The 27,102-nt window shown below is 44.4% G+C and overlaps 1 protein-coding gene across 2 annotated transcripts; it reads right to left on the bottom strand.

Moving 5' to 3' along the window:
* Positions 1 to 3,672: 3,672 nt before the first annotated feature.
* Positions 3,673 to 26,326, bottom strand: VGLL3 (vestigial like family member 3). 2 transcript variants are annotated; one of them, XM_066340906.1, is made up of 4 exons: positions 26,104 to 26,326; positions 16,719 to 16,971; positions 10,635 to 11,153; positions 3,673 to 4,367 (listed from the first exon to the last, which is right to left on the bottom strand). In XM_066340906.1, the coding sequence occupies exons 1-4, from the start codon at positions 26,194 to 26,196 to the stop codon at positions 4,324 to 4,326; spliced, it is 909 nt and encodes a 302-aa protein (XP_066197003.1). In that variant the 5' UTR covers positions 26,197 to 26,326; the 3' UTR covers positions 3,673 to 4,323. The 2 variants fall into 2 exon arrangements, with proteins under 2 accessions (XP_066197003.1, XP_066197002.1); XM_066340905.1 differs by having other exon boundaries at positions 16,719 to 16,974; positions 26,104 to 26,325.
* Between the last annotated feature and the right edge of the window lie 776 nt (positions 26,327 to 27,102).

The raw sequence follows: 27,102 nt of genomic DNA, 5'->3' as shown, positions 1-27,102 counted from the left end.
GAAAGGCAATATATTGCACCTCTCTACATAACTGCTGATTTCATGATCAGCTTTACAGATACAAATCAGCTGATTTGAAAGGGTTTTTTAATGTGTTTTTGTTGTGTTGGGGTTTTTTTTAACAAGTAGGGAAAAAAATTCACTCCTGAGTTAAATTAACAGAGAATGCAATAAAATGCCTACATTTTCTATCTCAGATGAGATTTGATGAAATCATTCACTTCATTTCCAAAGGACACACATTTGAGGCACAAGAGTGGAACAGAGGAGACCAGGTATAGCTACATGTGAATGTGTATAAATATATTCGTAGAGAAATATATCCATACACATGAAGAATTATGGGAGAGGGGCAGCAAGACATCTGTAACAGCCTGGAAGCAGAAAGGCTGGGTGAGGCAAGGCAATCCTAAGGGCAGGTTGGGGGATTTGTGATATTCCCCTCCCTCTCTGAATGCTGTGATGAGAGATCAGTTCTCAAAAGTGTTTTGACACGCGTGTGGATGATTGAGACAAAAGTGCCATTCACTGAGGATCACCTGAACTTGAGTGTCTGGTGAGGGAATGGATCAGAACAGAGTCCATTTTACTATTGCCAAGTGTAGCTAATTCAGCTCTCCAGAAAATCCTGAAATCCAGTCTCCTGGGGCAGTCAGTGGCTGCACTATTCTATCTTCTTGTTGGCATGGAAATGGGCCATTGGAAAAAACCTGGTATCTGCCTCTCAAAAACTGGTGGACAACTTGAACCCTTCCAGTCTTCAAATGAAGACATAAAAACTGATGTCAGATTTCTCAACAGTAACAGGAATAAAATAAAATCCTGGACAACTTTAAGGAGGTCAGTATTTTGCATTTCTTGAAATAAAACAATAATTTCCCTATGTTCTCCCAGAAACAGTGACAGAGTACAACATGTTTTATAAGCCCTCTCAAAATGAATCATCTACTTTCTTGGGACAGCATCAGAACACACCACACATAAAAAGAATGAAACAACTCCTTTAGTAATGCATTAAGACACACAATTTATCTGTGACCTGATTTCAAGGCTCTTTCTTTTTTTTCCTATCTGCAGAAACATGAGCAGTCTCAACCTTTCTGCTGCCATTGATTCCCCACCACTGAGTGCGCCTCTCCTCTTCCAAGAGCAAAACCATGGCAGCATCTGCTTCTCATAAGCACTTCTGTGCGTGTGTGGAAGTGTGCGCGTATGGGAAAGAGGGGGAGAAGGAAATCTGCTGAATTTAACTTAAAAGTTTGTCACAGGGAAGGGTGGTTTTGGTTTTGGTTTTTTTTTTTTCTTTTCCATCCCTCACATTGTAGAACACAGAATTAGGGCTACTGCTACACACTTAGACTTTTCCTTTCTCACTCGTTAGCAGAAGTGACAATTAGTCACTGAGGGGAACAGAAGAATTTATTTCACTTTCAAAATTGATGGGCTGGTGCATGAATGGCTACAGACAACAGCAGGTTTTTATTGGCACTTGTCACCCAAAGTTTGCAGAAGTTCCACCAGCTCAGTCCCAGGTTCAGCAGTGCAGAACAGTAGCCATGAAGGTGGAAGAGGCAGCAGCTTCCCCACTTCTTCATCCCCACTAACCAACAAGGCAGTGATACAATCCAGAAAGAAATTCCAGTGCAAAGTGTGGGCCTGTTACTGTCCCATTTTGCTTTGACATCTATAGGGAACCAGAGGAGGTCCCTCATAGTATGAGCTTAGGAAAGGGAAGGCAGTGAGCAGACTGCTCTTGTTAGGCTTTAAACTATTTCACACCTCAGAAAGAAATGCTGCCTTTTCTTTTGCTTCCCTGCCACAAAAACTCTCCCTGTCTGAAGTTCAAAGAGAACACACTGTCTCTTTGCTTTCCACCTCTGCCAAGTCCAGGGGAAAAAAAAAAAAAAAAAAAAAAACAAACAAAAAACCACAAAAAAACCCAAAAAACCCCACCACCACCACAAACAAAGACCTAACCACCTCAGAATTTTTTCCCTCCCTGTATTTCTAATATTGTCAACATTCCTAAGTCAGAACTCTTTCTCTTGAGATCTTTCCTGAACTGTACTGTCCTGATAAGAAAGTGAACCATGATAGCTGGCACTCCATTCCCTCCCATACAGTTTTCCCACTACATTATGAATTTATTGACAAATTGAGGAGCTAGCTCCACCAGAGCAGTAATAATATAGAGAACTGTCATGAGAGTGAAATTTATTGAGAGAAAGAAATACTGATGGACTACAAAGATGAGGAAAAAAACCCCACCACATTTCATTCATCATCCCAACACAGAGACTACAACCTTATAACTTTAAAGCAATATTTAAGCATAGTCCATTCAGCATTTATACACTGTCTCAAACTTCAAATCAGCAAGGTAGAGACTTAAGGGTCTTGCCAAATTGTGATTTAATCCTAATGCCTCCTGTGCCAGCATGTCAGGCCCTCTCCCTTGACAAGGGAGAATGTGCAACACCTCAAAGGATCAAGTTCAAAAAGGCTGGAGGGAAGCAGCAGTGCAGGGAACGTCAGAGTGGCATGCCTTCCCAATGCCCCCCCTCCCCTTTCACACACAGATCCATGTGGTCTCCACCTGACAAAACTACATTTACAATGCTCAGCGCCTTAAAATTAAACTTTCTTATCTCAGCCATGTGTTTATATCTTGGTTTTTCCACTTGGCCAGTGTGGCTTTCAAACAGGGATGTCTGAGAGCAGTGGTGACACAAAAACACTGCACTGTAAGAGACAAGAAATATTACAGAGGGATCCTAGTGCACAGGGCAGAACTGCAACATGTCCATGCACTAGCCCAGGTCCTGATGCTGAGTTGTCCTCAGTCCCATCTAAGCACACGCTGGAGTCCCCAAGGGCTGGGCACAGAGACTGACCCAGCTCCAGCCCACAGAGCCCTTACTGAGGATTCGATCCCGCTCACCTTGGCTCCAACCAAAGCCTTTATTCGCCAAGCCAAGGGCCAGGCCAGGGGGGTTTCCCAAGCAGAGGGCCGAGGCTCCACGTGGCCAGGCTGCTGTTCCAAGCCCCGGTGTGTGCAGCACGTGTGCCTGGTTACGAAACTGCGGCGCCGCAGCTGCAGCCCCGTGAGCCCCCAGCGCAGCCAGCCCAGGCAAACACATCCCAGGGCAACAGCACTTGGGAGCTGTGGTGCTTTCCTGGAGCAGGCCAGCTGAAAACCTTTTGTTTCCACAAGCCCCACATTTTCATAAACCTGAATTTTTTTATTTTTTTTTTTAATTCTCCCTGAATATTGATGTTGTAAGTTACCACCTTGAAATGGCTTAGCTCAAAGTCCTTTCTGTAAGATTGTACTGATATTTATGAGGGCTTGCAATATAACCCACAGGGAACTGTGTTCAACAGCTTCAATGGATCATAGATTAGGCCCATATTCGTGTCTGATTTAAGAGTATTTGGTCCATTTTGAACGAATGGATGGGTTGGAAATGCAGTTGCTGTAACCTCAAGCTTTGCTCTGTGCTAAAGGTGTTTGCGAGCTTCTGACAATCAGCACAGCATGAAGCCACCTTTAGAAGCAAGAGAAACAAAAACACTTTCACTACAATCTAACACCAGGAAAAATATTTGGCTGAAACTTCAGGTGCGAATTATACTTGCTTAAGCTAGAACAAAAGGACAAAAACATCAGAATCTAGTAATGTGGAAACAAAGGAGTTTAGCTCTTTAAAAAGAAAGGAAAGATAGACATTTGAGGTAACAAACAAAAAAACCCAAAATGCACAAACACATCACAGACATCTAAAAATAGCATTTTATACATTTTTGCCAGTGCTTCTCTGAGAGCAAGTTCTTTAAACAGAACTTAACAATTTTACAATTTTTTTAAAAAAAATATGTCATCCTAAAATAGCCCATCAATCCTTACCCAAACTTTCTGTATTTCTACAAAAATAGATGCACAAAAAGCTACAAAATACTGTATTCCTGAAAGAAGGCGCACTGTAATCAAGGCAGAGTCTTTTTCCTGACTATTGAGACTGTTCATAAAAATATCAAGCTGAACAAAACAAAACACTGTTAAAGGAGCAGAAAGGAGTTAGGTTGCCCAGCTGCAGCAGGCTCAGATGAGGAAAGAAAGAAAAGTTAGGTTTCTGGTTTTCTTCCAACACTGTGGGACCCATAAACGGCCTTCCAAATAAAAGGCTCAATAGCAAAACCAGAACAGTTGGCTCTTCATCTTCATGTGTGTCCTTTGCTCCACGCAGAAGGAGTCAACCACTGCTATGTCACCCACCCAGCTCTGTCCACTCCAGCTCTAGCTGGTCTTAATTTCTCTGCACTTCAGAACCAAGCAGTTTCCTTGCTCTTGTCCTGATGCTGTAGACCTATATTTCAGAAGAGAAAGAGAAAAGAATTAATATTAATAATTATTAAATTAATAATTTTTTTCTTCCCCTGCACCAAGCAACTGAAGTAGATAAACAAGTTTTGATTCAATAAATAAATAACTAAAAGAAAAAAAAAAAAACCAAAACACAACAACCCCAAAAAACCCAAAAACCAAAACAAGAAACCACACACACACACACACAAAAAAAAAAAAAAAAAAATCACCAAACCCCCCCCCAACCAAACCAGAGTTTAACAGTTTAAAGGACTTGTTAGCAACAGTGTTACTGCTCCAAACTTTTAAATTTATAAGGGGTAAGATTAAACCATATTGAAGTTTGACTCTGGCTCAAGCATTTCAGAAATGGTGATAAAATTCCTGTATGTGCTTCTATGTGGAACATGGCATGGAGTGAAAAAATCCTCCATGAAGTTCTGCATCAATTATCCAATATGCAGCAGAGCAATACTTCTAGGCAGCGTCCAGCCACAGACACCATCTCCTCTAGAAAACATCTGGGAAACTTCAGGATTTCACAGTTTCTGTGGCATTTCACCTCACAGAGGAGAGAAGGAAAATGCTGTTGCAGCAGGCAAAAAAAACCCCGAACAATTTCACCTACAGAGTGCAAGATTTTCAGCCAAGAATGGCTAGTGCTTCCACATGGGAAAAATTAATGGTTTTCAGCTTGCATTTGTTATGAGTTCCTCTAACATTTTCCTTTGTAAAAAAAGTGAGGACTGTCTAATAAATGTGGTGCTATGCTGTGGCTATAGCATTATAGACTTGGAACCTGTGTTATAATCTGGGATTTCTCTGCTCCAGAGGGATCCAATCTCTAGATTCACACTTAACAGGGCATAAACCTCAAATCCAGAAAATAGCAGGGTGGGGGCAGAATAAATTTCCCTAAGAAGATACATTCCTGCTCATTTATAGGGAAAGTAAAGGCAGAGATGCAGGCACGTACTTTCAGAGGTAGTAAGGCACTCAAGTCTAAACGTTTAAAACCCATCCTTTGATGTTTGAGGCAAGTAAATCACATTTCATGAAATGAAGGTACATTTCCCACTAGAAATCATCATTCCTGCTATGCAATGTACCAAGGCACCTGACTTGCTAAGAATTTAAGGTTAATTTCACCACTAATGTAAATAGGTGCAACTCCAGACCTCAGTGATGTTGTAGCCACTGGAGCTCTGTATTCATTTGATGTTTAACCTGTGAAAATTGACAGATCCATGTGCTAGGTGTAGATCTCATTTCCAAATCCAATCACATCGTGAACATGAAGGAAGAGCCCTAAGATTTCAGAAAGCCTAAGAGGCATGGGGGGGTTCAGATCTGACAGCTACCTCCTTGCTTTGAGAGTACAAACAGCTGAATATTGAATGATGATCAACACGTCAGAGCTGAGCTGCAAAGCAATTAGCACTCACATAAAAGATGAGAGCATATGGCTCTATCCATGTGAGGATTCCCCAGCAGGGTACAAACACTTGTGTGTCCAGCAGCGAAGAGACAGGGAAAGCAGAGCCCAGGGGTGTGGTGCACCAAACCTTGTTTAGTGCTTTCTGCTCCATTTCACATGCACTCATACCCATTTCTTCAGATTGGAAAAACTGGGATATCCCTCAGCTAGAGCATGCCTATAAAAACATGGTCAGAGGCTCTTTATTCAATGAAGATGTCTCCTTGCTGCTTAAGAGCTATTTGTTTCCCTGGCAGCATCCATACACACACAGTCATAATAAACTGCTGTTAGTTCCCTTCAAAGCTCCCATCAAAGTTAGTGATGACAATTTGGGGCTATTTTTCCCTGCTGCTTCCAATCTTTTTGAACAAAGATGAACATCCTCCCCCGCCCCCATCCCCCCACCCCCCCCAAAAAAAAAAAAAAAAAAAAAAAAAAAAAGTCAGACAACAGAAACCTTTCAGAGCATAAAGAAGTCATTTAAGTTCACCAGTGGACCAGTAAAGGACACCAGAGGCCATGGAAGCTTGTATGAAGGCAAACAGGTTATATAGCTCCTGGCAGCTTAAAAAAGTGCCACATGCACACGTGTTTGAGAGATCTTTCACCTGACAGCAGAAGTTGTAGAAAGGGAATAACTGGTTGAGCAGGCACCTTCCTCTAGGCAAGTGTCTTTGCAAGACACAAATAACTTTAACAAGGAGGTTAAAGGTATAACTGTGGACTCTAAACAGCCAGAGGAAAAAAAATCCAAAAATCCAAAGTTGTCCTATTTACAGAACTGAATGTGGAACATTTTCTGTGCCTTTTCCTCATTATATTCCTAACTCCTTCAAGGCAAAGCCATCTGCAGTCCTGATACAGAATCCAAGGCCCACTACTCACCCAGAGCTTCCACTTGCAGTGCAGGTGCTGCAGGGCTTTCCCCTTCACAAGGAAATCCTCACCTGCACTGCATGACCCAGCACTGCCACTCCAGCAATTCCCCTTCCCTGGGACACCAACAGTACAGCTAACTGCCACACAAACATTATGCAGGTTCTGTGGGAACAGCTAAGCAAATTTAATGAGTTCTGATAAACTTGTGGGATGTGTGAAAACAAACATACAGAAAGGATTGGACTAGCCCCTCAAACTCCAAATTCAATGTGTCATGCTGACATACAGACATTTTCAAAAGGGGATTTCCCACAGTAAACCAAGACTAAAGGATGTTACTTAATTCACCTAAATTTGAAGTTATTCACCTCAATGGGCCTAACTTTACAAGATAAAGAAATGCACCTCAATTTTAATAGACTTACAGCTGTCACTCATGCCTAAGTCCTGCTTTGCTTTCAGTGTGCTGGGGCTGCAGAGAGCCTCCTCCAGCACATCTGTCTGACAGCAGGACAGGATATCCTCCTAGGCTCTGCAGCAGCAAGGCAAGCTGCTCTGCTCTCCTTCCCAGGGGCTGCCAGCAGCCAAATCCCACTGCTCACCTGGTGTGTAGGACACCTCTCACCCTGCTCCTGAGGGGAAGCACTGATGGCTATAACCAACAGCATGACAGAATTTTGCCTCCCCAACCCCTGATTTTAAGTGCTGGAGGTGGCCTGTGCACCCTCAGCATGAGCAGTGGTGACAGCCCTGCTTTGATACCAGAACTGAGGCATAAATCCAAACAATCTGTGCTTATTCCAACGTGTTTATATCAATGCTTGCCATGAAATGTACTCTTCCATCGAGCATTGTAGCTTGTGCACTTTGGAAGGACACTACACAGCAGCAGACACAAACCTAGCAGGTTTTAATAGCACCAGCATTTTCTCTCATCCCACTTGGACTGATACCCTCTTAGAAGCTTCTGAAAGGGTTAATTTGCAGCCTACATGAGGATTAAGCCACATTTAATGCCAATCAGGTAGCTAAATCCTTCTTCATCCCCTAAAACAGGACCATGTAAGTTCAAACAGATGTGCAGGACAGATCAATAGTTTGTCATCTCTGTGCTGATGCCCCACACAATGTGTTCTGGAACATAAATTCCCAAACTACACCGTGCATGCAGTGGGAACCTCCTCTTAACCTCTGAAGTGTTTCAGCATCATCCAGTCATGGGATCAATTATTTTGGCTTGGAATTGCAGAGATGCAACAATGTAGCTGGAAGAGGGTAAGATTACAGCCAGCCTGCCCTGATCCCAACACCATCATTCCACATAATTCAGGGTGAGGAATGCTGCAAATGTTCCTATAATTGCATGTGACAGTAGCAGAAGAAACGTGACCCATGGTAAGAAGAGGGAGAATCAGTCTGTAAGGGAAGGATTCCAAAAGGCAATGCCCAGATATAGACCAAATGAACTTTTTTAACATAAACCACCAGAAGCTCATGGAATCTGATATATTGACAATTCCACAGGTTATTTTCTCCAGGGATATATGAGCAAGCACTTTCAGAACTGACATATTCTTGCCACTATGGCCTTACCCTACTCTGGAAAAAAGCACTTGATGTCACTAAAAACCAGTTCATTCTTCCAGGCCCTTGAGTTTGTGGCTTCTCTGTTGATATAGCTGTTGGACATTAGAGTCAAATGTAATGAAATGCTGTGTGATGTGGAGATTTATCAAGTATAATCTGCTTTCCCTGGAGTGCACATGAAGCAAGTGCTGGATGTGACTCCACGTGGTACTCCTGCAACCCCCTCCTCTACCCCCAACTTCCCTGGGATGACACTGCTGGATGTGCACACAAAACCCTGAGGCAATTCAGCTCCCTCTTCTCTCCAGGCCTCGAGTGCCTGCAACCAAAGCATTTGTCCCACGTGCACAAGCTGCAGGCAAGGCTGAAAAGGGAGCTCAGCTTCCTGCCCTTCCCAGCAAGCCCCTGCTTGGCAAGCACGGGAGAGAGCAGTGTGCAGGCAAAGAGAGCAAATAATTGTAATGTCACAGGTTCCCACTACTTGCTGTGTTTCATTGCTTGCACCCTTGTTTCCAAAACTGGGGCTGCTGAACACGGTTTTGCTGTTGTGTTTCAGTGCGTGACTCTTTTGAATAGCCTCAAACCAGTGAGACACTGGTCTGCTGAGATCCTCTGTTTCTTCAAACCCATCACACATTTCCCCTCTTTCTTCTTCCCCACAGGAACTCATAGACTTAAACCCACACAATCAAGCATGGGTCAGAAGTTAACAGTTCAGATCTTTTCCACTGCCTCCCACACTGAGCAACCAAAAGACATGCAAGGCACTGCCAAATCAGGATCCTGACAAAATTAGCACCCAACTGTGCCCCTCCACAGGGATTTTCACAAGGAGCAGGCAGCACCAAGCCAAAGCTGTGCTCCTCCTCTAAGGCAGTGCTACGACTCCGACTCCGTCTTTTCTGAGGTACTTGCTCTTAAAGAGAAAAACAACACACTGTCTAGGCTGGGCTTGTACCTAAGCCAGGCAGTGGTTTCTCCTGACTGACAATTCCTTACACAGTTCTCTGTTCCAGCCCTAAAAGGTTAAGCCAAATACCAGGGCTCTGCAGGTAGACTGCTGGGGCTGGGTCCAGGAGGGCTTGAGAAGGCAGCTCATTGCCCTTATGGAGTTTGTCACAAAGAAAAATCTCAAGATCCCAGTCCAGTTAGTTTATAATTCTGTACCCAAAAGCATAAAATATAATTATTCTTGTATTGCTGGTTTAGCTGGAAATGTTATTTATATATAAATGGTCCTGTGTTAAGAATCCTGATAAGCTTTTTCTTAGTTTTATTGACATCAAGACAGCAAGTGGCATACCATTTAGAGGAGATTATTAGTTCCCAGTTGCTTTAAAGGGAAGAGACAAGTTTGTATTGGGTTCACAGTATTTCATCTTTAAGAAAACCTTTTTCCCCCCATCCATTCTTTGTTCCTCTGCCCACTAATCAAGGCAAAGAAGTGCTTCTCACAGGTCAGAGAGAGCTGTCAAAAAGGGAGACAAATAGACACTTTAGGGAAAAGGGAACAAAGATACAAACCTAGTGTTTCCTTTATCAGATAACATACTGTCTTTAAGAAGTACTACTCTGCAAGGATTGCTGCTGGTGAGATAAATATCAAACCGAAAAAGGAGCCCTCAGTGGGGCAGATGAGCTCCAGGATAGATGCACTGGGAACTGTCAGTCACCTGATTCCAAGAAACTTCAAATCCTGAGGGCTGTCAGCCTGCTTCTGATACTGAGACAAGGGACTGCCACTCGAAGCTCACAGATGGAGCTCATGGTCTGCAGTTCAGACTACAGACCCTGCAGCAAAATGAGTTTAATTCGCACACCTCTGCCTACACCCTAGGGAAAGATGTTTAGTTTGACGGCAAGCACAGCTCAATCACCACCTCTATTCTCCATGTGACACCTGGACACTACACAGGAAGGAAATGCTGAGCTGTTCCACCTCAAGATGCAGTCCTCATGTTACTAGTTTATTAGAGCTATAGTATATATAGTATTATAGCATTATAATATTATATCTTCTCATGGAGCTATCAGTATATTGGTGGATGCACATATGAACTAGGCAAACAAGCTGAGAACTTCCCCGTGGAAGCATAAAATTCACATTTTCCCACAAGATTTAAACAAAAACAAACAATGCAGAGCACGACTCATCTGGCTTGAGTGGGACCAAGGCAGATAAAGAGATAAAGGTCAGGGAGAGCAACGACAGATTTGGGCAGAGCTCTGAGAGCCAGCCCTGCTCTAGCTGCAGGGAGTTCCCATCCCCGCTCCAACAAGTCATGGCCAACAACGAACCGACCCCAAACCCAACCAGCTCACCTGCATCAAGCCCAAAGCTCGGCACGATGTCCACCGTCCCGTGGAAGGCTCCGGCCCAGGCTGAGGTAGCGCTGGTGACAGTGGCGGGGTCGGCCTTGGCGCCGTCCCCCTGGGGAGGAGCAGGGATCCTGGCGGCACGCACCGAGGGCACCAGCAGGGAGCCGTAGCGTGGGTCGCGGTGCCCACCGGCAGCGGGGTGATGGTGATGGTGGTGGTGGTGCACGTGGGGGTGGTGGCGGTGGTGCACGTACACGTCGTGCATGTGTGCGTACGGGGGGCTCACCTGAGACGCCAGAGGGTAGTGCCAGGACTCGGAGGCAGCGGGGGCAGGAGCGGGAGCAGTCTGGGGAAGGCCGTGTCCCGGCCAGCTGCTGGGATCAGCTGTCGGGAAGGTGCCCGGTGCAGTCACGGGGAAATCGGGGTGCACGCCGGCTAAGCAGGGTGGAGGAGGAGGCTGGTAAGAGCTGGTCCAAAACGAGGTGGGGAAACCGCTCCTTTGGCTTGAAATTGTTGAGCTTTCTGGTAGGGAGGAAAGAAGGGAAGTAAGACTGGAGCGGAACAACACATTTCGTGACAAAAAGCCCACAGTGATTTGCTGCTCTCTGAAGTTTGTAACGCTGAACTGATGCCTTAAGTTTTGGCTTTCATGTTTTCAGATTCTGGGCTGCCCAGGGGTGCAGTTCTGAGCTACAGAAGTGCCAGTAAGCTCTCTTCACAGAACAGGTAGACAAAACAAATCCTTTACCTGATGAAGACCAAGGACAACTTTCAGGCCCAAAAGCACAGACAAGGGTGGGCTGAAGGGAGGAACAAGAAGGATGAGACCTCACAACCTAAAGCTGGAATTGGACAATTAAACCCCAATATGCAAATGGACCAAAACTTATAAAAATATAAGACCTTGTGACCAGTCAGCCATTTTTCTGACCATTCTAAGCCTACCTTTGGTGTAGCCCTGGTCAGGCTCTTGTCCTGCCCAAGGTAGATCCTGAAGGCCTTTCAGGAAATACTTGCTTTATTCTCTAGCTCTGCCCAGTCTCTGTTTCAGGTCAGCCTTCCCAAGGCATCAGAACTCAAGCTTCTTCAGTAAATACAGAATTACAGCACATTTGAGGTAGGAAGACTGTCTAGTCCAAGTCCCCTGCTCAGGTAGGGTCACCTGGAGCAGCTGTCCAGGACCATGTCCAGTCAGATTATGAGTGAGCTCCAGACTCCACAGCCTCTTAAAAAAAAAAAAAAATCCCCAAAACAACAACCAACCTAAAAAACCCAACAAAACAAAAAGTTTTCTTGTATTCAGATGGAATTTCCTGTTTTCTAATCTCTGCTTATTGCCTCCTGCTCTGTCAGCAAGCATTGCTGAAGGGAGCCTGGCTCCCCCATCTTCATTCCCTCCCATCAGGTTTTTACCCACATAAGATTCCCCCCTCCAAGAAGATTTTTCTTCTTCAGGCTGTAGAGTCAGAGCCCTCTCAGGATCTTGGTACAGAAACTGAGAGGAAGATAGTTCCTGCCCAGAATAGAGCACATCCCATAGAAAGGCAGCTGCAGTGGTTGCAAATGTGAGGAAAGAGAACCAGCTCACACTGAAGAACAGGAAACATTTGGCTAAAAAAAATACTTGATTTTCTCAAGCTAATTGCATGCTTTGATTGGCTAAAGGTCATATCCAACACAGCTTCTTAGTCCTTTATAGAATGCATCACGATGCCCTCTACCCAATAGGATCATACAAGCAGCAGAATCATCTATGTAGCTCAAAGAGGTTTTTGTCAGAACTAAAAGACTCGCTGCTTCTTACAGCTACGGCTCAGCTTATATTTAAATGGATTCCAATACCTCTACATTATGAAATCACATTCTAAAAATTCCTCTTTTGAAGGAGCAGTTAGTGTTTTTGATGTTTCGCAAAGTCTTGGCTTCTCCCTTCTCACAATCTTCTTGCCAGCTCATGCTAGAAGTTCTGCTTCATGCAATATGTCTCAGCTCCAACAGGATTTTTTTTTTGTCAAAGATGGAAACATAAAAATACAGAACTTCACCTCTGATGAAAGAACAGTCATAAAAATAGCCTATGGAGAAATAAAGCCAGGGAAGTTTAATATTTGATGAGGCGAGGAATCCTCTGTTCCTCATAACTTTTGCAACTTTTTTCCCAAATCACCTTTTGTTTTGCTTTGCTTAATAAGCAGCTGGAATGAGACTTGGGTGAAGACACCATCGAGAATGAACAGATTCCTCAAACGCTCCCACCTCTGAACTTTGCTTATACAAAAATATTTTGGAAGGAAAAACTTGAAAGTGTTTTCTGACTGCATCACTAGGACTCATGTCTCTGTTTTAAAATCCATTAAAATCATAAATACTTTTCCACACATGAATTGGCTTTGGTTTAGGCAGTTTATTGAGCCTGATGAACTTCTGATATTGGAAACAAACATTGCAAACATACCATGGACAAACGTAGAGGATGCTTTGTGCCAAAATGCTTCAGAGGCTGCAAGCTTATCTGACAAACTGCACTTCAACGTGGGTTTCTTCAAAAGGTTGGGTTGTTTTTAGCACTGTATTTGTATTGCAATTCATGCTTGAAGACTGGAGAGAGATTCAAGCATATTACAGAAGCCTCAGCACTCCTCCAAAATTGGTATTGTTCTGTGTTTGTAAACCATTCCCTGCAAAAAGGGATTACACTGAGATGGAGAGTGTGTATGGCTTGTGCTGTTGGCAGCAGGGCTGACACACAAAAAAAGCAAACTTCATGTCCAGTCTGTTGTTTTCCACACTGCTTAAGAGAGTACAGTGCATTTCCAGTTAATTCTGGAAAATTAACCTCTGTAATCAAGTTTTTGAAAACTATCTTGCTGTTATCTGCATGGAAAAGCCCTAAATCCAAAGCACTGCACTTCAAAAAAGCACAGAAAACCACAAAGTATCTGCAGGACAGCTTTAGTAACAGAAGAGAGCATTTTAAACCACTGAATCTGCCAACACGAATTCATCCCAGATTGCATAACAGCTTGGCTTTGCCAGTCATGCAGGAGGTCTAGCCCAAGGCAAACATGTTTGGTCATTCTCCACTTCTCAAACCTGTGCAGGTTTCACAAAGCCATGGCTGCTGCCTGACACTGTCATGGGCCAGCCCCCAGTGACACCACTGAGTGTGGCCACCCTCCCTGGGTCAGTCCTGTCACTTGCACATACAGGCTCCATCCAGGTCATAGCAACATGCAGGAGAACTCCACCCATCCCAAGTGCTCAGGGATACCTGGCCTCTGTGGAACACGGAGAAACAGCTATTTCCACACTGGCCTGAGCAAAGAAAAAAATTAAAATAAATCTCTGCACTTCCATGGCTTTTCAGGAGGCATTTAACAAAAACTGTCTGCCAAGAAAAGATACTAGAGTTACCACAATTTCCTACCCTAAGTACAGGGAGGCAGTGACAAGGCAACATCACAGGGACCACAAAGTTGTGGCTGATGCAAATGTTCATGGTGGTCAACCCCCAAAAAAAAAAGTTCACAACACACCAAAAACACACCTGAAGTGCACACACTGGAAAGGAGACAACATATGGAGCTTTCTGTAGTACATCAGCTCTCACTTAAGGCAAGTGGGAAGGAAAGTAAGATAGAAAAACAATCCAACACTTTCAGCACGGAAAAACACGTTGATAAAAATACCATTAAAGTAACATTGGTGTCAAGGTATCACTAGCATCTGCAAAAGATTTCAGGCAGCTACACCTAAAATTGAATATTCATGTTACTTGAGACTGTTGTAGGGAACTGTGTTTTATTTAAAAAAAAAAAAAATCAGTTTTCAAATAATTTTAGCCTAACCTGCTCATCAGTTTCAACATACAAATGATGAAAACTTGCTCTTTTCAGAACAACAGGTTCAAATTTTTACATGTAGGCAAAATCCCTCCTCAAAACAAAAAACCCACCCTGCAATATCACCTTAATGATAAAGTCAAAGTTTGCATTTTCACCAGAACACCTAAAAAAAAAAAATAAAAAAATGAAAGAATAAGTCAAAACCATTGCTAATCCTTCCTTCTTGATAAAGGAGAAAATGCAGTGAGCTGAGCACTTTCCACTGAAACCTGTACCTCCCAAAACAGCTTCTGCAAAAATCTTCTCTTTCTAATTTATCTCCACGTAAGAAACTGACAGCAGTTCTGACTACCCATGAAGATTATTTATGGAAGAACTTCAAGCTAATCATACTTTAACTTCTTTAAGTAATGAGATACAAACTCACATTCATGAGCTGTAACTGAGCATCTTTGATGTTGTGCATAAAGCAGAAGACCAAGCTGTCAGTGTTGGTCCTTCCCCATTGTTTTCAAGCAGGAATGTTTCAGAGACCCATTTGGGCCTGATAAAGCTCATGTCATCTTCTCTGAAGCAGCAAATGCCCTCAGCTCTGCCAGCTCCCAGCAGCCTCCCCAGGGATTTTCAGGCCCCTTCAGCAGGTGCAGGGATGGCACAGGGTGTATCTCCTTACTTTATTCCCGGAAGATGTTCAGGACACACTGACCTCCATTCCCCACTGAGGGCATGGGGCACACGGGGTCAGGAAGCAGCCTGGTTGGAGAACCCTCACACCAGGCCACCCATGTCCCCTGCAGAGCCCTCTGGGGATGGTTGTGAAACCACAGAGGAGGGACAGGGAAAAACAACAGGGTGCATCTGAGGCCAAAGGGAAGATGAGCAACCCCATCCACGGAACGTCCCCAGGCTTGCTGAAGAGGGCTTGCTGTGGGCATGGGGTCTCTGGGGACTGCCCTGATCCCACTGCTAAAACATTTATAGCCTGTCTGGGCCATTTATAAACGGGCCAGTCTCCTTTTTAGTAAGTATAGGTCCAATCCTGCTCTCAGTCTAGTCAACGGAAAATTTCCCATTAACGTTAATGGTCCCAGCTCAAGCCATAAATTCCTCCAGCTCCCCAGCCACTTGTGCTGACCTTTGCTTAAACTTCCTCGGATTTGTCATCATCCTTCTGGAAAGCAAGTCCTTCTGTACTATTTTTCTCTTCACATTTGTTTCCAAATATCCCACCTCTCTTTAGTATATGTGGCTTTCACAAATGCAGCCTCACCTTCCCACCACTGCTCCTGCTCAGATCCCATCAGTACATCTCTCATCAACCCAGTGTAAGGCCACGGTTCACCATGCTCAGTTTGCACCCCTTTGCCAGTCCACATAAGGATGTGATCAGAAACAATGCAGCTGTGGAGATCTTAAGAAATACCCGGACTGCCACATCCAACAAAATGGAAACAGTATCTCACTGGCACACTTTTTTCCAATTTGGGAGTCTCATCTGTGAGGGCTACCTGGAGTCTCTGGCAAGATCTGCTCTTTGTCACACCAATACATATAATATATATAGGCATTTATGTGCATAACAAGAGGTAAGTGTTAGGACAGCAAGTAAATGCCTAGCAGAACCTACCAAATTTCTGCTCCCTGCTTGGAGGGAGCAGAAATTTGGTACACCCATTTTACACCCAGCAATCCATAACTTCATCTATACCTCTCTCACAAGGAAGCTGCAATGGAAAAGGCCACATGGCTGCAACCACAGGAGCCAGGGCTTGCTCCCCAGCCTATTCCATCCTGCGCTGGCTCCTCCCTGCCTGGAAAGCAGCCACGGACAAATCCTGATCACCTGGCAAAGTCACTCCAGAAGGCTGCATAGGTTTCCTTTACATCCAAGGCCGGCACCCCAAACAGCTTTGCTCTTGCCTCACACGCCAAATTTCACACTTGGAGCTAAAAAAAAAGCCTCCAACCTCGCAGCAGACATTTGTGAAGCCACGTGAGCTCTGCCCCCTGGCAGAGATAGGATATAGCAGGAGCAGGAGATGCCTGTTCCTTCCATGCCTTTGGCTGGTCTCCCCTTTTAACACCTCAGATCACTGAACCCAGGAAACCCCTCAGCTCTTGGAGATTTGAGGGGGATTTTTCCACTTCCACGAAGTAGAATTTCAGCTGTGATGCAAGATGTGTTACTGCAATGCAGCCCTAGTAAGCCATGCCACAGAGAGTGAGCTCCTGCCCCTCTTACCTCTCCACAGAGGATTCAGCCCTGCCTTGCTCTTGGGAAGGGCAGTGTCTGAATTGAAGCTACTGGCTTGGCTCAAAGCTCTCGAGAAGTGTTCATCCACCACGGAACCAATGTCTCCCTGGAAGTAAGTGAACAGGACACAGCGAGAGTTCAGGTACTCCATCTCGGCAGGCTGGTCTTTCTCATCCTCCTCTTGCTTGCTGGGAAGGGTCACTTCCAGAGACTCCTGCATCTTGTTGTACACAGCTAACTTCTTCTGGGATTAGAAACAAAACAAACAAGAGATGTATCAGTGGTGGCATTCAGTGGAAGCTCAACATATGGCTTCCTTAACAAAAAAATAACTGAATACACTGAATATTCATTTTGTATTTAAATTTGGACTACCAGGATATTTCATACTGGCATTTCACAAAGAACAGAATACCAGCACCCACTTAAGAGCCTCTATTCCTCTCACACAGATGGACCTGCTTCTCAGGCATGTTTCACAACCACAATTTATCAGCACCAGTTTTCACTCTACTCTTTCAAAGGAAAGCAGACAGCCTCCAACAATTCCCTCCTGACTCCCACCTGGAGAGGATATTCCATCAATAGAGGCTACAGAGGTCAAGCCCAGCCCTGTGGAAGGGTGGCCAGATCCACAACATCTGCATTTCACACATCCAGCTGGGCAAGCACCAGGTTTCTCTGGGCACACTCCTGCAGCTGAGCATACGGGGCCCTCTGGATTTCCCACACTTACAGCTGAAACTGTAAAGATGGGAGAGTTTCCTGCTTCCTGAAATATTTTCTACTGTATTATCAAACTCCAAAAAAATGCATAAATTTTCACTCACTGACGACAGAATTTTTATCACAGGAAGTTATACCTTGGGGTTGGTCAAGGGTTTGAGAGTTGGGTTTTTTGGTTGGTTTGTTGTTGTTTTGAGGTTAGGGGTGGGAGAAGTTTCCTTTCCTTTTTTCTTTTTATTTTTTTAACACCAGTTTTTGGGAAAAAGGAAGAAAATCCAAGTCATAAAAAATTTAACATGTGATCTGGGGGAAGAGGGGGATTGACAAGTCCGCAAACACATGCAGAAAAATCCACCCCAAACCAAACACACAGAGAAGCGTATAAAAAACCAAAGCCCTCACAAGCCATCTGTGAATGGCTATTTCAGAATCCTCTCTCTCTCTCTCAAATCAAACCTAAATGTCAAAATAAATGTGTGTGAAGATCCATTTTGCATGGAACATATTTTTCAGATGTTCCACTTTACAACTGTTTTCACAGGGAAAAAAAACCTCTCCCTGCAACAGTCAAGCTGCAGGAATTGCAGCTTTTAGCTAGCCAGCCATTTCCACAGCTGACTTTACACACAAGCACTTTCAGGAACCCAAAAACAACTACAGTCCATATGCAGAAGTATTTCATAGCATTCCTATAGAATTACAGTTTGACTTATCTTTAATGGTTTGCTTGGCAACACTCTAGCGCCATCAGAATCTCTTTAAGTTTATGGCTTTTTTTTACCCTTTTTCCAAAGTAGCTCTATAGAAAAAGTTAAACAACTACACAGTCTATAAAGTTTCATTTTTACAATAAATATGCTCGTACAGTTTAAAAATTATCGAAAGTAGTTTTCTGACCTTGTGTATTGTTGATACATTTAAATCTGGTGCCTTCTAAAATCATATAATCCAATAACAAATTCCCCCACTGTGGCACAAAATAAATGCTCTGGGGCAAAGTCTTAATTATGAACGGTTATTTTAAAAAAATAACTGTAAGAAAGAGCCATTGACAAGTGGAATTAAAACCTGTTATACTTAAAGCTCACAGCAACTTAAGCGACGTATCTGACATTCCAGTGGGTTAACTGATAAATGTGGAACAGCTCAGTGATACCATTAATTCAGATGCTGTTGTACAAACTGCAGCGAGGGACGTACGTAATTTTATTTCAGTTGGGGATATCCAGGCAATGGCCTGGAATTCCAGTAAATCTGTGCTCCACAAAGCAAGTTATACTGTGGCTCAGTTTAGCACAGTATTACTTAGACTTATGAGAAAACCGCTGGGATTCACTTATAAAAATAAATAAACAAAAATACGGAAACAGCAAAATAAAGCAGTTTTACTAGAAACCAGAATTGCTAAAATGAAATGGTCTGAGACTGTAAACATATTTTTGCAAATGCAGAATTTGGGGTAACCTACACTTTTTTCAGAAGTGCTTCGTGCCTTCTGTAAACAAACTAAAGTTTCAGGAAAGGTCTCCTCAGATTTGCTACCCAAATGCTCACTAGGATATCACTCAAAGTGAGCTTCGTGGTTTTGCCTGAGTAATCAGGGACCACTGAGATTTTAATAAGACAGGAACAGTTCCAGTAACACTGCACACAGAGGAGATGTGCACTGGAAATCTGCAACACGTCTACCTCGGTGACATGGCCATTCCTGAAGCTGCACCACAACTCAAGTCCTCTTAAAAATGCAGGACGAATGGCTGGGGAGTGTGCTTGTCTCTACTTATAAAGCAAAAATGAGAAAAAATATGAAAGAGGCCCTTTAGAGAAATCTAAACAGACCTTGAACACAGGCAGCACACGTTCAAAGCTGGCTGCCACCCCTACAGGTGCTTGCACTGATGCTGCAGTTGTGCAAATGCAGACACAAGCACGCAATTACAGACACACACACCGCTAATACAGCCCCTGGCTTGACTCGGTGATCAGGAAGGAAGTCTGTCAATGTTCCTATACAGGGACTGGAGCTCAGGAAATTAAAACTTATCTCCAGAGTCGCTTCTCTGCACAGGAATGTTCCCCCTTCCACAGCTTAAGAATGCAATTCGTTTTCCATTTCAACTCTCTTCCCTCCCCTCCAGTCCATGGGCAGTCATTACAAGATGCTCTGAGCACTTGCTCCTTTCAAAACCACCAAATCTGACCATTTATTTTATGTTAAAAAAATAGGTCTGATGGACAAGAACAAGGCCTTGTGTGTGGATTGAGGTTATTTACAGCTCAAACTTGTGGTTTGCAGTGAGTTATTTGAAAGGATGAGAGTTCTAAATTAAAAGATCTTTCAAAACAGCAAGCCCATGATCAGACACAGATCTAATTAATCTGCATTTCAGGAAGAAATTATCAGCCTGTAATCGCAAAACTCTTTAAATAAGACACTACAGTGAGAGAAAGTAGACAGACACATACAAGTTTTCCTTGCATGAAATGTATATACATCCTTTCCACTGTATACATCTTTTGATAATGTGAGGCGTTTTTCCCCCAACTCACTGAAAACACCCTGTTTGCACATAAATTCCCTCATTTTTGTTCTGACCTTAACAGTAATCTTCTCACAGTACTTTTGACCGCAGTTGTGTGAGTGGAAAACTATGCAAGATCATCAGCTGCTAAATGAATTTGTCCCACAGTCATGGGGTGTGAGGGAGCAAAACCAAAAAAACCCACAAACACCAGGATAGGTTCATAGTAACCAACTTAATAACAGACAAGCTGTTTAACTGGACTAAACAGCTAATCCAGTTTCACTTGGACTTTCTCATTTGAACATTTCTAGCATATATTTAAGCAGCCAACTGCATCTTGAAGATCTTTATAAAGAGTATTTTCTGACCAAACATGGTGTTATCTCTTGTCAATGTTCAGTACTTTAATATATCCATGAAATACACCTCTCCCTTTCTTACACTAGAGACAGATACTAAGCAGCCTCTGAAAAACAAAACAAATACCCAAAATCTTCTCTTGGCCAAGACCCAGAACACAGAATTTAAATTCAGAATACAGATTTTAGGTAGAAAACCAGGAAATTCAGTGTCTATATCCCTTAGATAGCAGACCCTAGTTCTTGGCTGAAATGGCACAATCTCTGGTTAAATTGTGCTGTATAGCCCAGGCTGAATTCAGCTTCAATCAACATTATATTACTTTTATTTCATATATTCCTAAATAGGCAATTCCAAAGAAAATGTAAACCCTTCACTTCAACTCGTACAACAAAAGGAAACTGAAGCTCAACCGCATATCACTGCTGATATGGGAATATTAAAAATAAAATTTATTCTAAACAATCCTGTCTTCCTGAGCACTTTTAGACCAAGAAAACATTTAGCCCAAAATATCACACAAAATCCTCGCCTTGAAGATGCCTCTTATTTTCTAACAGACTCTGCCCAGAACCAAGCAAAATGATTCTCACGCGGCGAAATGCTGGCCACATTAAAGCCCGTGGCAAAAGTCCAACTGACTTCAAGGGTCCCGGGTGTCACCCAGAGTGTCTGGTAAAAATGTCAGAACATTCCTTTTTGCAAATTGAAAAAAATCCACTTCCAGCAGAAACCAGTTAGTAGCCAGCAAAACAACAACCACCACCACGAAAAAAAAAAAAAAAACCACCAAAAAAAAAAAAAAAAAAAACACCAAAAAACCCTCCAAAACCAGCAACAACAAAACCACAAAAAACAGCTCAAAAAACACCCCCCCAAAAAAAACACAAAGCAAGCAAAAAAAAAAAAAACAACACACACCAACCCCAACACCCCCAAAAACCCCACAACAACAAATACTAACCTCCCCTCCCAAAATAACATAGCTTTGAGAACAGAGGTTTTACTTTAAAAAGTTTGAACCAAAAATTCAGGCCAGCTCTTACTTTTCATATAAACTGGTTGCTTTTTCCTACAATTTATTATCTCCCATACATGCCACCATCCAGCATATGGTCCTTTATGCTCCCAAGCATGAAAGTCTGGTGTGCCTGTGGCCACCTGTTACAGATTTTCCATTATGAGAAAAAGAACAGGAACCAAAAATAAAGAATAACTACGCTGAGGAAACACTATATGACCCTATCCTGAGAAAAAGGCTGTCATTTGACATAAGCTTCTGAGAAGGAATTCCAGCAACAAACTCGAGGCAAATCCTCAGACAGTCCTCCATTTGTGGAGCTGTCTGACAAGCAGGCTCCTATTGATAACACAGAAAGTATTCAAGGAAGAAGACAACTCCAAGCAATCAGGGCACTGAATGCTGGGCTTGAAAGATGTATTTATGGCACTGCCTTAAAAACATGAAACAGTAACTTCTACCCACACAAATGAGCAAGGTGAGAGCTTGTTTTTCTGCTGAGCCACTGGATTTGCAGTGGTAGAGCCTACAGGTCTGATTATGCTCTGCTGACGGAGGGAAGTGGTGAAAAAAAGAATTACTTGATACATACCTTTTGCTGTACATGTGAAGAGAGACGCATCCTTAAAGTTTAAAGGTCTAATTTTACGTAGGTAGAGGAAGATCAAATGGAATTTGGTCCCACTCAGAATGACAGAGTAAAGCAAGCCAAACTCTTTAAATCAGTGATGTCTCGTGGGACTGAACCAAACAAAATCAACTGACAAAACCTCACACACAGGGCAACACCCAATCCAGGTTTTACATCCTGTAAATCTGAGAGCAGGTGAGTTATATAGGTTATACAGCTTCCAGAGAAGTTAGTAGAGCAAACAGCAAAGGAATAGCCTTGAGAAAGAATCTGAACTGCAAAAATTGAATGTGAAGCCTTGCTCTGCTGTTACCTGCTGTTAGACACTGCAGACTGCTACGCAGCATAAGCAGTATAAGTTCACCCTCAAAAGCTGGGGGCACATGATGCACCGAATTTCACTGAAAAAAACAAGTTCCAGTATGTGAATTGGGGTTTAGCCACAGCCAGCTGACACAGCATCAAATGTGACCCGTCCTTGTCTGCTACTCTGTCAGTTTGGAAGGAAGAGCCGAGTTAGTGACCTAAATTGCTAATGAAGACAAGGCCTTATCTGGACAAAGTCTCTCTACAGCACTGCCAGCAGAAAGTCTGACTTGAGCATATCACAACTCCTTATGCAAGCCTTGATTTAGCAAGGACGGTGTTGGCTTAGATGTTGGCTTGCCTCTACATACCATGGAGAAATTCCAAAACTACTATTTACTGTAACTTCCCATTCCAAAGGTCTTTGGCTGGTGTGTCAGTGAGCCAGGGTGAGCCCTACCTGAGCCCCAGCCCTACAGCTTGCTGTGCCCAGCCCAACGTGACACGACAAGCCGTCCCTGTGTGCCGGGAATACAATGGGATTCCGCTCCAATTACTTACGTGTTTCCAAAGCCTCTCCGAATTCCGTTACACCCATTCCTCACCCAACCCACAGAAAAGCCAAAGCTCCCTGTTACAGCTGCAAAGTGGACAGCAAAGAGCATTTGAATTTTGCCAGTCTGCAGGGTTTTACCCTGACGCCTGCACAGCTCCCCACCAGACACAGAAACACATTCGTATCCTAACACCGGCACACTCTCGCTCTGTCTTTTGGCAATGGAGTATGGAATTCCCGATTTATCCCTAAAGTTAGGGCCACACCCCGCTTTTATCAGTTCATTCTGGCATCGTATCAGCATGTGTATATCCATGCTTCGCTTATTTCCCTCCAGCAAGCACCCTGGACTTGAGCAATCTCAAGTCAAAGATGTAAGGTGCTAAGCCTCCACTCCCATTAACATTCAAGAGGAATTCAGGCTTCGGTCCATTAAGAGCTTAAAAAAAAAATCCCATCTAAATTAATTTGCCAGCAAGTCCTTTCCTGGCTAAGGATGGGTGAAAGCTACGTTTCCAGAAATTCTGCCTTTCTGTGCAAGGTGAGAATTCCATGCTGGTTTTAAGGGAAGAAAAAAGACACAGAAATGTGGGAATAACTTTAGTATGAGCAAACTTTAAGAAGGCACGATGGACCACCCTCTAAAGCTACAACACTTCTGCACAACCCAGGTGCACACTAGTCCATCATTTAAAAGTAGTCTGAGACTTCCCATTAAAAAAAAAAATAAAATAAAAAAGGAGACAATCATTTAAACTGCCCCTGACCCACGAAAACATGACATGTTTGGCTCTCCAGAGAGACCCCGGCATCCAAAACTTGAGCCTGCAATGGCAGCTCCACAGCTCAAGGGCTGCTTGGCTCTTTAAAGCACACAGAACTGATCTCCAAAGCTGGCATAACCAATTACACATTTGAGATGGCTTTGCCACAGATACCTGTGGAGATGCACAGGTTTTAGTTAGAGTAACAGACCAACATCTCCCTGCCCTGAGAAGAAAAGGGAAGCCAACAGCAGCAGAGCATAGAAGAGCTTTCTGTCTCAGAAAACAAACTGAACGACACCAGCGTAGTACAATACCACTGAAAAATGCCTTAGTGGAGTCCTCAGATATTTTAAGGGTGAGCTCCATTGCACCATCTCTAATGCAGAGACTTATTTTTAAGATATCCCACTAATTCATCTTCCCTCATGGTTATTTTTAAACCACAGTTTTAATTCCAGCAAAGAGGAACATTCTTTAAAATGGTCATCATCCTCACAAAGAGTGCAGGAGTGTTTTACATGTTGAACACATGTGTAAGAACCAAAAACCTGGCAACAGATCCTTCATCCTTTTTTGTTACGTTCTCTCCCAGTTGATTGAGCATCTCTGACAGGACTATTCTGAAGGAACAGAGACTTGCAAAATGTCATTCATTACCCAAACAATAAATCTTGATGCATGAGGACTGCCTTCTATGTTTACTTTTTTTTTTTTTCCCCTTAAATTTAGAAAACATTGGATTCAGAGAAAATCCATAAACCCCTCTAAAGTTAGCAGCTGTTGGAAGTAGAGGCTACAACACTTTCTTCAGCAACAACAGCTCAGCTTTTCAGTCTGGTGTCCAAGCAGCTTGCGAAGACCCTCCAGCTCCAAGTGCATCAGGAAAACCAGTGCAACCAGGAGTAATTGAACTAAACTGTCAATAACATGCAGGATAGCCGTGTTCAGAAAGCTTTCTGGTGCAAATGTGAAATATGGTGCCAGCCAAGACTCAAGAGAACTAGCTATGCTGCTTGCCTTGCTTACTACCTCTCCTTGTTAAACAGCATAACCCATAAGAACTCTGTTTAAAATAAAATGTCAAGAAACTTCACTGTTCATTAGGGTGCCCCTAGGACATTTTATATATGGCCCTGCTTTCAGATGTGGAACAAATTTCATACTTCTGCTTAAAAATAAAAAGCCCTTGCACTTGAACGTGACACAGTCATTTAACAGATTTTCCCATACTAAGTGTTCCACTGATCTGGAAGAGAAATACAGACAACCACTTCCAGAGTTAAACGCCAGAAAGCTCAGCGGAGTTTCAGTTGCAATTTTCTACTTATAGGTCTCTCAGTCAGAGAATCAGGCTACTGGGGATTATTTTTTAATTTTCCCTCCAAATCACACAGTGTGTGAACTGGAGCTCCAGATATCCAAATACAAAACTCTGTAAGTAAAATTATCGGCATAGACAGAAGCTCCTGCAAGCCCTGATCAAGAAGACAGAAGAAATAGCAGAGGCACTCTGCAAGAGGCAGAACTCAGAAGTTTTCCAGAGCTTGCGTTTAAAGTGAACATGAGCAACATGGACAAGTTCACCGGGATATCATTTCTGCAAACGGGCTCCGTCTCCCAACAGTAAAGGAAAAAAACCAGCAACACATGATCGGAATTTTAATGTTCTAGCCCATAGTCGTGTCTCCCAGGCAAGTTGATACTAGGGGTCACTTCCCATGTACGGAGAAAACAATCTTCACGGATAATAATGATAAAACCTTATGGAATGCAGCAACAACCAAAAAATGTATTCTCAGATGACTACATTAGGGCCAAGTCAATATTAGTCCCACTTCACCCACGCACTGCATAGTCTAAAAATGCTGTCAGCCTGATAAGAATTTCCTGATTCACTTAACAAAATAAAAAAAAAAATAAATAAAATACATCTGATCACCAAATTCAGCTGGTAAGTCGCCGCAGACGATCTTGCAGGAGCGGCGTCCGCGGGGAGCAGCGCGGGTCCGGGCCGGCCGGGGACCGAGGGTCCGCCCGTGTCCGCGGGGCGAAGGCGCTGCTCCGCGCCCGCAAACAGGGCGAGAGCGAAAGACATCGGCTAAGGCATCACGGCGGACAGAAAGCGGAGAGGAGTAAGGAAATAACTTTTTCCTCCTGCCCCACGCTAGATGAGCAAGCCGACGTCCACCCGCCAGATGCAAGAATCTGGGGGGAAATCCTTTTTTTTAATTTGCTCGTCAGGAAAAGGTCTTACCAGGCTCCGTTGCTCCGGGGCGCTCTCGGCAGCTCCCCGCATCTCCAAATCAGGCCGGGGGCTGCGGAGCGCATCGCTGGCTGGCCGGGGCCGAGGTCTCCGCCCAGGGCGGCCAGCGATGCGCCGTGCACCCGCTAAGGGGGGACCTCCCCGAAAAGCCCCCGCGCCTCGCAGTCCTCCGCACCGCGGCCCCCGGGGCAGCCCTGCCCTCCCTCCCCGCGGCTCACCTGCGCGCAGCCCGCCGCGGGCGCGGCCACATAGCGGGGCGCCCCGCACGCCGCCGGGCCGGGCTGCTGCATGGCCACGTCCGAGCAGCTCATGGCCGCGGCCGCCCCGCGCCACCGCCGTCTCCCCGTCCCTCGTCTTCCTCCTCCTGCTGCCGCCGCTCCCCGGCGCGGGGCGGCCGCGGCCAGGCCCCGCACGGCCCCGGCTGCCGGCGCATCTTCGGCGGCCGCCGCGCCCCGCGCCCGCACTTATAGCGCGGCGGGGCTGCGAGGGGAGCCCCGGCGGCCGCGGCGGCGGCGGCACAGCCACGGGGGCGGGACGGCACCGCCTCCGCCCGCCCAGCCCGGTCCGCGGGAGCGCAGCACCTGCCCGGCCCCGCCCGCAGCCCGATGGAACGCCGACGGGCTCCCGGAGAGCGGCCCCATCGCTCCCGGCTGCCGGCGGGAAGAGCCCCGGGAGGTATGTTTTGGAGCAGCGAGAGATCTCTGGAATACTCCGTGGTGTACTCCCTGGAGTAGGTGTCACCTGTATCGGCCACTCTTCAGCTGCCCAGAGATTCATCCTGGAAATTCATCAGGGAGGAAGGAGGAACCTACGTGCTCCATAGGAGGATGCATGTGGGATGCAGGCTGAACTCGCCCGGAGTTCTCTCTTCCCTCCTTGCATTTGGACTCCAGTGTTTAAAAAAAAAAAAAAAAAAAAAAAAAAAAAAAAAAAAAAAAAAACACACTTTTCAACTTGAAAAATATATGGAAAACTCAGATCTGGTTATAATGACTTCAGTTGTGTTCCGATATTTTCCTGGCCTCTCTCTGTGTGCACATTTCCACCAGCAGCTGCCCTGCTGCAGTGCCACGCTTGGAGGCTTTCGATACCATTCCTCACATGGAAAAGAGTATGCCTTGTTAGCATTATCCCAGCTTATGAGTCTGGGAAGGATTTAAGCTTGTTTGCTCTTGTATTCTTCTCATCAGGGCTAAAGTGAATTATTTGAAGTTTCT

The sequence above is a fragment of the Sylvia atricapilla genome, chromosome 2, assembly GCF_009819655.1.
Source record: "Sylvia atricapilla isolate bSylAtr1 chromosome 2, bSylAtr1.pri, whole genome shotgun sequence".
Taxonomy (NCBI): domain Eukaryota; kingdom Metazoa; phylum Chordata; class Aves; order Passeriformes; family Sylviidae; genus Sylvia; species Sylvia atricapilla.
This window is presented reverse-complemented; position numbering and strand designations above follow the sequence as displayed.